Below are 13,005 nucleotides of genomic sequence, written 5' to 3'. Positions count from 1 at the left end.
CACCGACACACTTGCGGACGCGGCTTACGGACGCGGCTTTAGGCCGGGTTTACAACACCAGCGCGCGGGCGAAGCGGCGGCCAATGATTAAATATTGTTAACTCTATGGCGACGACCATCGTACATACTATTTTCCTTTTCATCTCTCTCAACTTCCTCTCAACCACGACCATGTTAAAAAATGGTTGCAAACGCAATGACATAATATAACATTTTATACCGTCTACGCAACATGGCTTTTTTGCATTTTGGTTGATTCTACATGACATGTCAAGATTATTGACGTGACAACTGACAGAAGTCAGAAGTATACTTTTCAATTTCCTATTTATATTTTGATTATAATAAATAGTGACTTGTGTGCAACAATTAAGGCCTTCCTATTTATTTTTGGATAAAACAAATGAAGGATATTTCTTTGTTCTTCTATCTATAATTACCGTGGCCTCTATACGGTTTTGGAACAAAACAAATTTGACAGGTCGACATTTTTCACTTGATTACCTTTTACTCATTGGTTTACTATCAACGCATATTCTTGAAGTGATTTCGGTGTTTCAGAGGAAGATTGGGGCGCTATAACGTAGGTATACAACAGGGCTCATTAAAATGCACTGTATCACTTACGCTTAAATTAGTTACACTTATTCATTACATTGTCAATAATTGTCTTAAAACTATAGGTACACTATTAGAGAAAGGTGATTGGCTTAGCTCATGGAAACCTAGTTAAACCTATTAGCAAAAACAGTCTTAATTTGGTGACATAAATAATGTACTGTATGATATGCCCTCTAACTTTGACATTTTCATAGAGGTTATTGAATGATGATTTAAAGTCTACACAGAGTGATGATAACTTTAATTAAAAACTAGATAATTAAAGTTTAATTTTTTATATTACAGATTATTCAAAAACAATGTAAATAGCTGCACCAATTAGTGGAAAACCTTGGGAGAGCAACAGTCGGTGTACTGCAATCTGAGGCGACATGTCCAACAATGGTGGAGGCCCGCAGATCATGAACAACCTGCCTCCTGGAGTGAATCCAGACAACAACTTGCTTCCCGGAGGACCCATCATCAACCCCACAATGAACCGACCCCGCAACAACAACCAAAACCCCTTATTCAATGTCAGGGAGAGGCTTTTCCATGCACTGTTCTTCAAGTTTGCCGTTGCATATGCTAGAACATTCCCCAGGCCAGTGCGAAGGTTTTTTGAGTTCCTAGTTTTGTTGAAAGCTGTGGCGGCATTCTTTGTACTAGCATATATTCACATAGCATTCTCACGAACACCCACAACCTGCTTGAACCATGTGAAGGACTCATGGCCTAGAGATGGAATACTTAGAGTAGAGATAATGAGAAACCCCTCTCAGGATTACACTATTGAACAAAGCTATGCTAAGGAGAGGAAGCTTAGGAAAGATAAGGAGGAAATTAACTCTATGCTTGGCATGCTGGCTACAGAAGGGTAAGATCCTTTGTATCCTACTTCTTATAAGCATGCACAAAGTTTTATCAATAAAATGAATTAGCAAAACAAATATTACCAAAAATGTTTGCCCTACATATTAATTTTTATAAAAGAATACCATACTTCTTCTTAAAGATGATAAATTATGATTTTACATCCTTGTTACTGACTACAGTACTATTTTTTTTTTTTTAATTTCAGATTTATCAACATAGAATCATCTACTAGTGAGGAGCCAGAAGAAGAAGAATACATCAGAGATGGTAACGATTATGGAAACATCACAAATGTGGATGAAGCTGATGATGGGTCTCACACAGACCAGGTCATGGAAACTGCCTATCTTCAGAGTAGAACTGATCCTCAGACTGACCTTGCCGAGCTGGATGCTAATACCACCATCATATCTGGAGATGAAGTAGAACCTTCTATGTCTATTTGGGAAGGAATCATGGGTCTGGTTGAAGATCTAGATAAAGAAACAAAACTAGTTGATGTAAGTGTAGTATGAAATACCTATTTACATTTTACAAAGTATGATTTGTAATGGCTTGATTTATGGTAATTTATTTCATTCACAACTCATGGCTTTAAATACACTAGATAGATGCTCTCTATGACCTCTCTTTATTACCTGGACTAGGCAGTTATCTGATATGTGCTATGACAGCATTTGCCAAAACCTTTTTTTGGCATATTATTAACTTTAATTATGTAATTTAAATTACAGGAATCTGACGAAGGAGCTGCTAACGATTCTTCAAAAGGTAAATTGGAAATTTTATTCACTTTTTAGTAACATTCTGATGTATATCAGTAAAAAAAAATACAATATAAGAAAACAAAAATATAAATTTCATTAATGAAATCCAAGAACAAATATGTTTTTACTTTATATTCATAATATTAACTTTATAATAATAATTTTAACTTTAAATTAACATTAAGTCCTTATTATTTTCAGATGACGACTACATCCTTGAGTACTCATTGGAGTATGGCTTCCTCCGGCTGTCCCCGAGCGCTCGGCTGCGGCTCAAGATCCCCGTGAAGATAGTCACGTTGGACCCCATCCAGGACGAGTGTTTCGGGGACCCGTTCTCCAGGTTTGTCCTGGATGGCTTCCTGGGCTATGACGACTTGCTTATGGCGTCTATCAAGACATTGGCTGAACAGGAGGATAATAAAGGATATTTGAGGTAAGATAATAATTACATTTTAATCGAAAAACTATGGAAAAGAAATTAATTACTTTGTCAAATACACAGATTAGTCAATCAAAAACCACTCTAGTTTTGATGCCTCAGATATTTTATTCATCAATGGCCGTATTTTAGGTCAAGTATACAAACTATACAGTTGCTAAAAACAGGTTTGTACGAATTGAAAGTATCAAGTATTAAAATGAGTTTAAAAGAATTGGCACCTTGACATTCTTTTACTGCTGTTGCGAAAATTATGAGGTCAACAACTTTACTGATATTTGCAAAAAAAATATCGTATCCACGAAAAGTCATTCATGTGCAATTTTCTATTCGTAGATAGAGTGGCAGAACTAAGATTCTTGATTGATTACTCATAATAACTTACGGCACTTATACATTTTTAAACACCGAAGAGCAGTTTGTTTACGTAATGTAGGTCAATAGACCAACAACCGATAATGTGCATTGTTTGAATTCTGCTTAACCAAATTTGGTCGATCAACTCAAGAAGGGTCACTAACCGATGATTCCTGTGGGACTGATGGTTTACTAGACAGGCTTGTAGACTAGAAAGACATGCGACTGTCTCTTTTGAATATGTTTTTATGCTCAGAGTCCTATTCCTGTGTCTATTAATACTCTTTCCTACTCTCACAGTAACCCTGGATTAACATATAATGGACTATTTTTTTTTATCCCGGAATTCCCACAGGAAAATATTTTAACAAACATTGAAACATCTTTTTTTTACATAATAATATGCTCACATTGCTCACGACTGAAATTCCCGAAAGGGTAGTCAGAGATGACTCGCAAACAAGCCACCGGCTTTTCGCTGTACATTTGTGCTCACGTGATAGGTTGCGAGCCGTATCGCCTTTTTTTATAAATACAACAACTCTTTTTTCATTATTACAAAGATGGTATTAACTTCCAGGAACGTGATAACCGGCGAGCACTACCGCTTCGTGTCCATGCTGACGGCGCGCAGCTCCTACATCGCCGCCTTCTTCATCATGCTCGTCTTTGTGAGTACTGTCTTCACTTGTCTATTTATCAAGTCCATTGTGACATTTGATTGTGTCATTTAAATGGAGCAGCACGGGCTCAAGACGCGCTCGTCATGACGTGTTCACAGTTCTACGTCGCGCTCGCTCTCGAGGATTCGCTATGTGAGTGAGCAGGATACAAAACTTTTGTCACGTCTTGCGTCCCGTGCCCTGTGGTAGGGCCCTGTCAGGGGACTTATGTAAAACATAATTCAAAGGTGGGAAATCAATATAATAGATAGGCCAACTTCATGTATTTTAATTAAGAGTAAAAGTTAAATAACACCTGCCCCTTTTACATCAGCCAAATAGGCCCTATTAAATTGACTTTAAGCCTGTCCACAGTACTGTTACGTTTCTGCTAACAGTTAACTGTAGTTACGACTTCGCATTCGCACCCACACGGCGCGGCGAATGCGATTTCTTCAAAGGGCATTTAGTATTGGTATCATGGTATATAATATTTTTCTTCTGTGCGGGAATAGTCGAGCGAGTTATTTTTTTTTTCATGGGAGTAAGTTTTTTTACTGTCCCAGCCTTAGAGTATGTCCCAGCTGCCCAGCATGGATTTCCTCGATGGCACACTGACCACACCACAGAGCATGATCAATACAGGAAGTTTTTATTCTGAGCTTTAGTTAGTGATGCCATTTATGTATACTCGAATGATAAAATATTCTAACATCTCGATTCATTCGATGAAAATGTTCATAAAATCGTATATTTTTGATGGTGCCATCTAGTGGCGAGTAGAAAAAATATTTGAAGCAATTTTCCAGCTTCTCCTTCGGGCCATCACCTTTATACAGTTTTCCTACTCAACGCTAGATGTCGCTTCGTTATGTAAGGTGCCTAGCTAGAACTAGTCAGAACTTCCACAATTGGAATACAGATGGCGTAACTTTGTACAGTCGGACAAAGTTACAAATCCGTAAAATTTATTTCCAAAATTAACCACCACCAAACCATTATCAAAATTATAAAAAATAAACCTACCTACCTTATGTATTTGTTATGTAAGACCAAAAGCTCAATTAAAAAGGATTTCTTAGCGACCCCCCGCCGCCGCCTTTCGCCACTAAAATCAGGACTCTCGCAAGTAACAGTTATGGCTCTTTTACTGCCCTTTCAAACTTTATTACGGTACCAAATTCCACCTTCGTAGGTGCTGGCTGGATAGCGGAAGAATACTTTTGTTTCGGTGTTGATTTTGCATTTAACATGATGCTTTTTTGCTCGCCTCTATGCTACGGCGAACGAAACATTGTATGGAATGGTAGTTAGGTATATTATAATTACATCTTACTTCGTTGGGTGCGTATTGCGACGTATAAAAACGAAATGTATAATTTCACATTAATAACGTTCAAAATATATAATGAACGTTACGTATAACAACAACATCTATATTTTCATAAGGTATAAGATTCAATTGGTATAACTTACATTTCATATAATATCAAAATAACTAACACTCAAGAGGACTCATATCAATTCGTATAACATACATTACGTATATCAATTAAAATATATACTATCATTTTGTATAAAGTTCTTCTCATATCATATATGTGTTTAATTACCCAACGCCGTCAAACCCCCTAGCACCAAAACCTAAAGATAGGTGCGACGACGAGCAAAGCGAGGAGGAGCGTGTTAGGTGCACATGTTCGTCGAAACCAAAGCGGAGCGCAGCGAAGCGGAGCGGAGCGTCTCCCAACATAGCTTCAATAATAATAACGCTGTGAAAAACCCTAATACCAAAACCTAAAGATAGGTGCGACGACGAGCAAAGCGAGGAGGAGCGTGTTAGGTGCACATGTTCGTCGAAACCAAAGCGGAGCGCAGCGAAGCGGAGCGGAGCGTCTCCCAAAATAGCTTCAATAATAATATCGCTGTGAAAAACCCTAGTACCAAAACCAATGATAATATATTTTTTTGTTCATTATACATAATGATATTATATCCGTTGAATAATATATGTTATAAACGTTATATATTATGAACTTTATATGTTTTAATCGATATATCAATTGAAATTATACTTTTTGAACGTTATTCTTTACGAAATTATGTATTTAGTAATTATGCCTTTCGTTTGTTATGCACAGTGATCGTTATACTTAATAAATTTATATCATATGGGCATATACCTTGTGAATGTTATACCATTCGTTTTTATACCTCGTATTACTTACCCTACTTCGTTTGCTTGTATTTTAGTTAGGTATGTGTTAGAGAAATTATAGCTCGGCCCTCATTCAAACCCAATTTCTATACTTCTAGTTCTATGTTTAACATTCATTGAGTATCATTTGTTACTAACTTTACTAGGTACTCACTGCCTTTTTGTGTACATACTTACCTTAATTATGTCGGTCTATTAGTAGGTACGCATACATATTTATTTTAGCAAATTTTATTCTACAACTTTAGAAAACCATCATTAAAAAATTCATCTCCATAAATAAAAGCTTTGATGGTTACGTGTGACTTGTTACTTCATCATCATCAGCTCGAAATCGTCCACTGCTGGCCCTAGGAGCTCTAGAGGACTCTGCCCTCAGCCTTCCTCATCCAGCCACTATCCTGCCTGTCTAAGGACTACCTACTATAAAAAAATATTTAGAAGCTTTGGTGCAAATGTGTATAGGTACTTATGTGCAGCCACAATCACATGAAGTGCTAACGGCACGTTGATCGATCGTTTTGGGGCTGATAATAAATACACCACCTCGCACATTAACACTACTCAACAAACGGGGAAACATACATTTTGTTATTACGCCTCCTGTGATAACCCGGCAATCGAATGAACTACATTCCGAATGCTTTTCATAATAATTCAATTGCGAAAATCATCCGTTAAATTAAAGGTAGATTTGAATTTGTAAGCTATGTAACTGTTTGTAAACGTAATTATTATATTAGCAAATATATACCGTACAGCCTCGAACAATTCAACCAAAAATACAATCATTATGACATCAAAATTCGTTTTGTCGTTCAAACATATAAAGTTACTAGCTACATTCATAAGCTTACTCCAATACAGGCTAGCCTAGCTAGTATCACGCCTGTGCCTTTTTGTAAAAGCCTAGCGCGATCGATGTGGCCGGACGGTCCGGTCCGTGTATTTACGGTCGCCGTAAAAACCAACAGCTTGTGTCCGGCGCCGGATTACGCACGGGCCATTGCCGGGCAAAGCGGGCGAGCCGGGCGACCGGCGGACCCGGGCGAGGCATGCTCGGCCGCACGCCCGGAGCTCCGAACCGACGCTGGCTGGAAATCACTTTTATTTTATTACCTTAGTGCAGTATTGTTGCCGGTAGTTGGTGGATAGTGCAGTTGCAGAGGTTATAATTTCGCAGGTTTTGTGTTTGCTATCCGTGGTAGTTTCAGTTGTAATATTAATATTTAAGAAAAGAAGTTTGTGGAGTGGATTTAAATTTTCCATAAATAATTACATTAATTTGTAATTTAAAGAAAACTTGTATCTTGTACTTGTACTGCTACCATTGTATTATTCATTCATTGTATTGTTATTATTCATTCATAAAAGTCAGAACTTGTTTTTATTGAGCTTCCTATAAAACGACGGCTTACCACATCAATCACTGGCGGACACATTCCACTGCCTACCTGCCCAATGATGCATTTATACAGTGGTAGCCTCCTCGCAGTACATCGCCAGCCAAAATCTGCGACAGCGAGAGTAAGCAGCTTTGCACGCAGCAATGTACCGAGTTGTCACGACCCTGGCGGCGGCAAATAGTCCCTTGAATGGGTGTAAAAGTCGCACACTCTGCGGCGTGCTGGCTGGCGTCAGCCATCAATCTCGTCGCCACATCATTTGCTCCCCCCCCGCGCCCCATCCGATTGAATTTCATTAACGAAACGCTTAGTGTTGATTGAATCCATTTAAGTAACAATGCGAACGAACCTAGCGCCGACAAATCTAAATGCCCCTTTATGCATTAGAGAGCCGCCCGGAATTTTTGGTTTCAACAAAATGGAATGCTGCAGTTTTTGAGTTTTTCACCGGATCGCACAAAAGGAATGTTTGCATTCGTTTTATTTGTTTGTCTTTTTTTGTGTTACATATCCGATTCCTATAAACGTATTGTGATTCCTGAAAAAAGAAACAATGCAATATATAGGTCTGTTTGATCATGTCAACGCACAGGTAAAACCAATGGATTTGGTCCTCTTGGAATTACACTAGCCATTATGGTGCACGTGCATTCGATGCAAATTTCGACCAAAATATAGAATTACGTTTCTTTTTGTTGCAGACGGTGTCCATATCGATGTTGCTGCGCTACGCTCATCATCAGATCTTCGTGTTTATTGGTGAGTTCTATATTATTCTTGTAATTAGGCGGCATTCTGATCGAGTTTGCGAAAAAATATTTTATTATATTTTTTTCGTTATGTTCTGAATTACTTACCTAAAATTCTAGTGCAAAAGTTGTTTAATAAAACAAGCAGAAAAAGGGTGATGAATCGCTTTCTACCTATGCCACTTCTGCACCGCACTGTAGATGTGGATTGTAATGTTTTAAAATAAATAGGGCAATGATAAAAGAGTAGTTAAAATTAAAACATAAAAACGCCGGAGTCGCGAGCCGGCTCAGCGGCAATCTCTTTGTAATAACAACAATTGCTCGCAGCGCCCGCGGCTACAACCCCCCCCCCCCTACCACTCTGCAAAAAAATGAATTTTCACGGGTCGGATTTACTCTCCTTCATCCGTCGTCAATTAGCTAGATACAGATAATTTGTTTCTTTTTCTATCCGGGCCACTTGGCTTAGTGTTTCATTTTGATGATTATTCCGAACATAGAATTTCCCTTTTAAAATAAAAAAAGCCCGCTAAAGATCGCCGTTATCAAGTGGGATTATCCTTTGCCGACAGCAAAAGTTTTAGGATTACAACGCTGCTAATAAATTGGTAGGTTTTTCCTTTTAAACCAGTGCTCACTTTTATAATGCCTCGATAAGCTTATTATTGGTATCCGGGAAGCACGGTGCGCCATAACTAGATCACTTCCTGCGCAGATAATTGCTTGTTAGCGGGGCCTTATTATTTTTAGTGCGAATTGTGTAAAGGGCACGGTAACATTTTCTACGTATTGGACGCTACGAGACAGTCTATGAGTATTTTTCTTTGTAAAGAGATCAGGGGTCTGTGAGAAGGTTAGGAAAGAATTTGTAGAATAAACTATTGAACTAAAGGTATCGGAGTGGGTGGAAACTCTCAATAGGATTCAGCTGGTTCCTATGGCGACTCATCCGGACTTACCTGGGATCGCATAAATGTACCGACAAACGCGCAAAGGCCTGGAAAATTCGATATAATTCTATATAATCCGTTGCTTGTGAGTTTTTTGATATCATCATCCTTTGTTGGCTTACGTTTGTATGAAAGGGACCTAATATCGAATATATGAAAATGTTTTTTTCAAATATTACTTCTTCTTTTACGTTCACCACTGCTTTCCCACTTATTTCTGAACTTTACGAACTTTGTCACACTATTTCTTTTCATCTTCTTTTGAAGCGTATATTTTAAAGTAGCTACCCGTATAAGCAGATTGAAGTTTCCAGCTCTTACAAACCCGTTGTCTGTTTGTTGCCTTTGAGTCGTGGTCTAGCAGGTGTTCACTCCCTGCGGTCCCGCCACCATTGTCGTCGCATAGAGCCGTTAGATCCATGTGATCTCTTAGATACCTTTCAAAGGATACCGTATGCATAGATTATAAGATTTGCTGCCATATTTTGGTATCGAAGCTAGCTAGCGAAGTCTTTGAAATTTCTTCGCGATTGTTTCCGATTTGTACATAAAGCGTTTGTTCTTAAATGGAGATTAATCATGGTTACTATTTTTAAACGCACCATAGTACCTATATCAATATGGTGCGTAATATATATATATATATATATATATATATATAAATATTACCGTTAGGTTTCTCTAAATAAATGCTTATTAAAACAATATTTCAAATAAATCACACACAGGTCTCTGGATATTCAATAGGCAAAATCGCTTGGTAAATCGGAATTAGCATACCGTCATGTCCTTTATGCGATATAACATAGGTACGGGTCAATGATATTTCAGTTGTGTGAAATCCGTGGACACCTTTGTAGGATCAGAGACTGCGGCCGAGAAATACAACACTCAAAGACATTTATCCCCTTTCTATACAACGTTACTAGTTGAAAGGAGCGCATAAGTTTATGTTATTTGCAACCTTTGTAAGCCGATCAATATGATTCCATACTCCCAGATTCATCGGGTAATAGTTGTTGAGGCTACTTAATCCTTGTTATATTTTAAATGTGAAAATTGGTAAGTATGAGTCTTTGTAACTCTTTCACGGGAAAGCGGCTAGACTACTTTTTATGCAGTTTGGCTAGACTATTTTATGAAATGTTAGCTGACACTTTGGATAAGCCTATAGTCTATATCTTTGGATGGTTACCTTGGAACTACCACGGGAAAACCTTGACCTTGTAAATGCGAAGTGAAGCTCGCGGGAAAAGCTAGTCATAATATAAATGTTAAACATATTGTAGAATATTCCTGAAACTTTTAAAACCAAAACTAGTAATACTTGTTGCCTATATTTTATATAAGAAAAAAATCAAATGCATATATTTTTTGGAAATTTATATCGATTTAGATGTTAGACAATTTATTTAGTAGTTGATCACGATATTGGTGTCACACTAACGAGCCTCGGTTTGTTTGAAATCATTACTGTTTAAGCGTAACTACGTGGATCGCTGATTAAATTGGAGCTAATACCCGACAAATGAGAATGCGTGCGGCGCGCGTCATTATTTTAATAACTCGCCCGCCATTTCACAAAAGAACCGCACTGCAACTGTCAAACGGACCACGCGGACCACAACCAAATTAATTGACTGCATTTAATAATATTTACTACTGCTTATAATTTATTAGTATGGCTTCGGCAATCCATCTATATTTTAAAACTTTTTTTAGAACGAGAAAGAAGCCATTGAAATTAAGTTTGAAAGTTTCGCTAACAATGTTCCATTTAAAGACTGTTCTAGAGTTTTATTCGTAAAGCCGCATTGAGTTTTTTTTGATGAAGAAAGTAATGCTAACTTCATCGGGCTTCACAGATTTTGTTTCCACTTGTTTCTTAAGCCCAATTTTAACTATACATTATAAGATACATTTTATGTTCCAAAAAAGGACAAACACTTAAAATTTACTTCAACGGGCTTCTATGTTGATTCTACTGTTTTCTAAAGCCCACATTTGACACTTTTGTAGTGGCAATCATTCATAAATATAATATAAAAGTGTACAAAAGGTGGAGTTAATGCTAAGAGCATTTTCTACCAGCCATTCAGCTGTCCGACATTAATATCCAAAGCCTGTAGCTTAGGCGCTACCTAGCTTGGAGTCAGATGGCTATGTATGAAATGTTTACATATGTTTGATATTTTTTTACATAAGTATATTTTTATTCATCTTAAAACCAAAAACTGTTTGAAGTATCAAATGAGCAAGGCTCGGTATTGTAGTTGTCCGTCGCTGCGCTGACTGTTGTATGATTGATATCACTTGTGGTGTTTCGAATCGATTTATCAACGTGATAACTGTTAGATACCTACCTATCGTTATAGGCATTCAATTCATATCAGGAGTAAGAAGAAATCATAAAGAAAAATACTCTCCCGACACGTGTCATGTGAAAAGTATTTTGTTTTCGAATCCAAGTTCACCGAAACTTTGTCTTATTTGGCTTGTTTTTAGTCATCACTAGCTTAGATTAACATTATACGAACTTTTTTATATATTGTTAATCTAAGCACACGAGTAATTAAAACACTCTCATTTTTAGTTTTTCAGCTCCCATCCATATGGGTTTCGAAACCCGATCGGGTGATTAGCAGGGGTTCGAGTTACCTTCATTATCACTAAGAGGTTTTCATCGCCCACCGGCAGAAAAAGGCCCCCAGTATTTGCATAATAAAATATCGAAATTAACTCGCAGATCCCGAGGAGATAATTAACTGTTCAACAAAGGAGTTCTTAGTTATTTTTTCTACTTTCCTTCTTCTACAAAACGTAACAATCTAAATGAAAAGGATTAAGGATTTTATTAAAATATTTGTTTACTGAGTAACAGTTTTATTTTTTCGCGAGGCATTACTTTTTTCAAATATTAAGTTGTAGAATTAATAATGCTCGTGTATTGTGTTTATCCTTTGTACATTCTGATTGTATTGACTTTAATTAGCTTCTTAAGTATCATCGCATTGGAATTAAAATGGAGATGTTTTTTTTTCCTTAGAATTATATTTTTTAATTCTATTTGTTTTTCCCTGTATATGCTTCAACATGATCCTTTTGTTTTTTCGTTGTATCTACTTAATTAGGTAATTCGGTACTTATGTACATTTTCTAATAATTCTTCTTCGTCGGAAAAAATATATTTTGATATAAAATTTTCCAAAGAACTCATTTTTTCGTAAACATAACACTTCACCAATGTGAAGTACCTACAATCATGCCAATTACGTGAGATATTTTCTTATTTTTTCGGTTTAAAACCTACGTAAGCCTATTTTAATGATTTTTACGAAATAGCAACGATAAAAGCCTTTAAGTGTTTGATTTGCGATATTTTTCGTACTCGAAGGCGATTTGCTGGTAATTTGTTGAATATTTTGCTCGTTCAATTGAGCGTAATTTTCCATAGCGAGAGGTATTAGGTGGTATTGGGCGGGGATGGAAATAAGCAGATTCCTAATAATGATGTGCCGGCTCCAATCATGTTTGACGTGTTTACCTCGGAGCGGCAATTATCTGCTCCTTCTTCAGGGTTTTTCTTTAGAAAGTGTTTATTTTTTATATATTTCTATCGGAAAATATTTTCTTTGTACTTTGTAACAAATTGATGATCTACCATCGCAGTAGCTGTAGTGCGCGATGGTATGAGGATGGTTGACGCCCACACTTCTCAGGACAGAGATGCATGAGACAATGATTTCTTTGGAATTTATGTTTCATTCTATATACCATAGATCTTATACGGTGAATGAAAACATTGTAATATGACCTGTACCATCATCATAAATGCATAATGCCGAGTAGACCAGCTGCACGAACCAACGCCAAGAAAAAAGACGACCGAATGGCGTAGTGGTTAGTGACCCTGACTACTGAGCCGATGGTCCCGGGTTCGATTCCCGGCCGGGGCAGATATTTGTTTAAACACAG

General features: G+C 37.3%; 1 protein-coding gene across 3 annotated transcripts in view; it reads left to right on the top strand.

The window, feature by feature from the left end:
• The first annotated feature begins 284 nt into the window (after nt 1–284).
• LOC105387224 (membralin) overlaps nt 285–13,005 on the top strand; it is a 92,744-nt gene continuing 80,023 nt past the window's right edge. The window contains exons 1-7 of one of the 3 annotated variants that reach the window (XM_038105768.2): nt 285–481; nt 907–1,477; nt 1,682–1,976; nt 2,211–2,247; nt 2,445–2,679; nt 3,623–3,713; nt 8,030–8,087. In XM_038105768.2, coding sequence (XP_037961696.2) covers nt 993–1,477; nt 1,682–1,976; nt 2,211–2,247; nt 2,445–2,679; nt 3,623–3,713; nt 8,030–8,087 — 1,201 coding nt within the window. In that variant the 5' untranslated portion in view covers nt 285–481; nt 907–992. Of the gene's footprint in view, nt 588–906; nt 1,478–1,681; nt 1,977–2,210; nt 2,248–2,444; nt 2,680–3,622; nt 3,714–8,029; nt 8,088–13,005 lie in introns of all 3 variants that reach the window. The other 2 variants (XM_011557921.3, XM_038105767.2) reach the window with 2 other exon arrangements.

Source organism: Plutella xylostella, chromosome 19, assembly GCF_932276165.1.
Source record: "Plutella xylostella chromosome 19, ilPluXylo3.1, whole genome shotgun sequence".
Lineage (NCBI taxonomy): Eukaryota > Metazoa > Arthropoda > Insecta > Lepidoptera > Plutellidae > Plutella > Plutella xylostella.
This window is presented reverse-complemented; position numbering and strand designations above follow the sequence as displayed.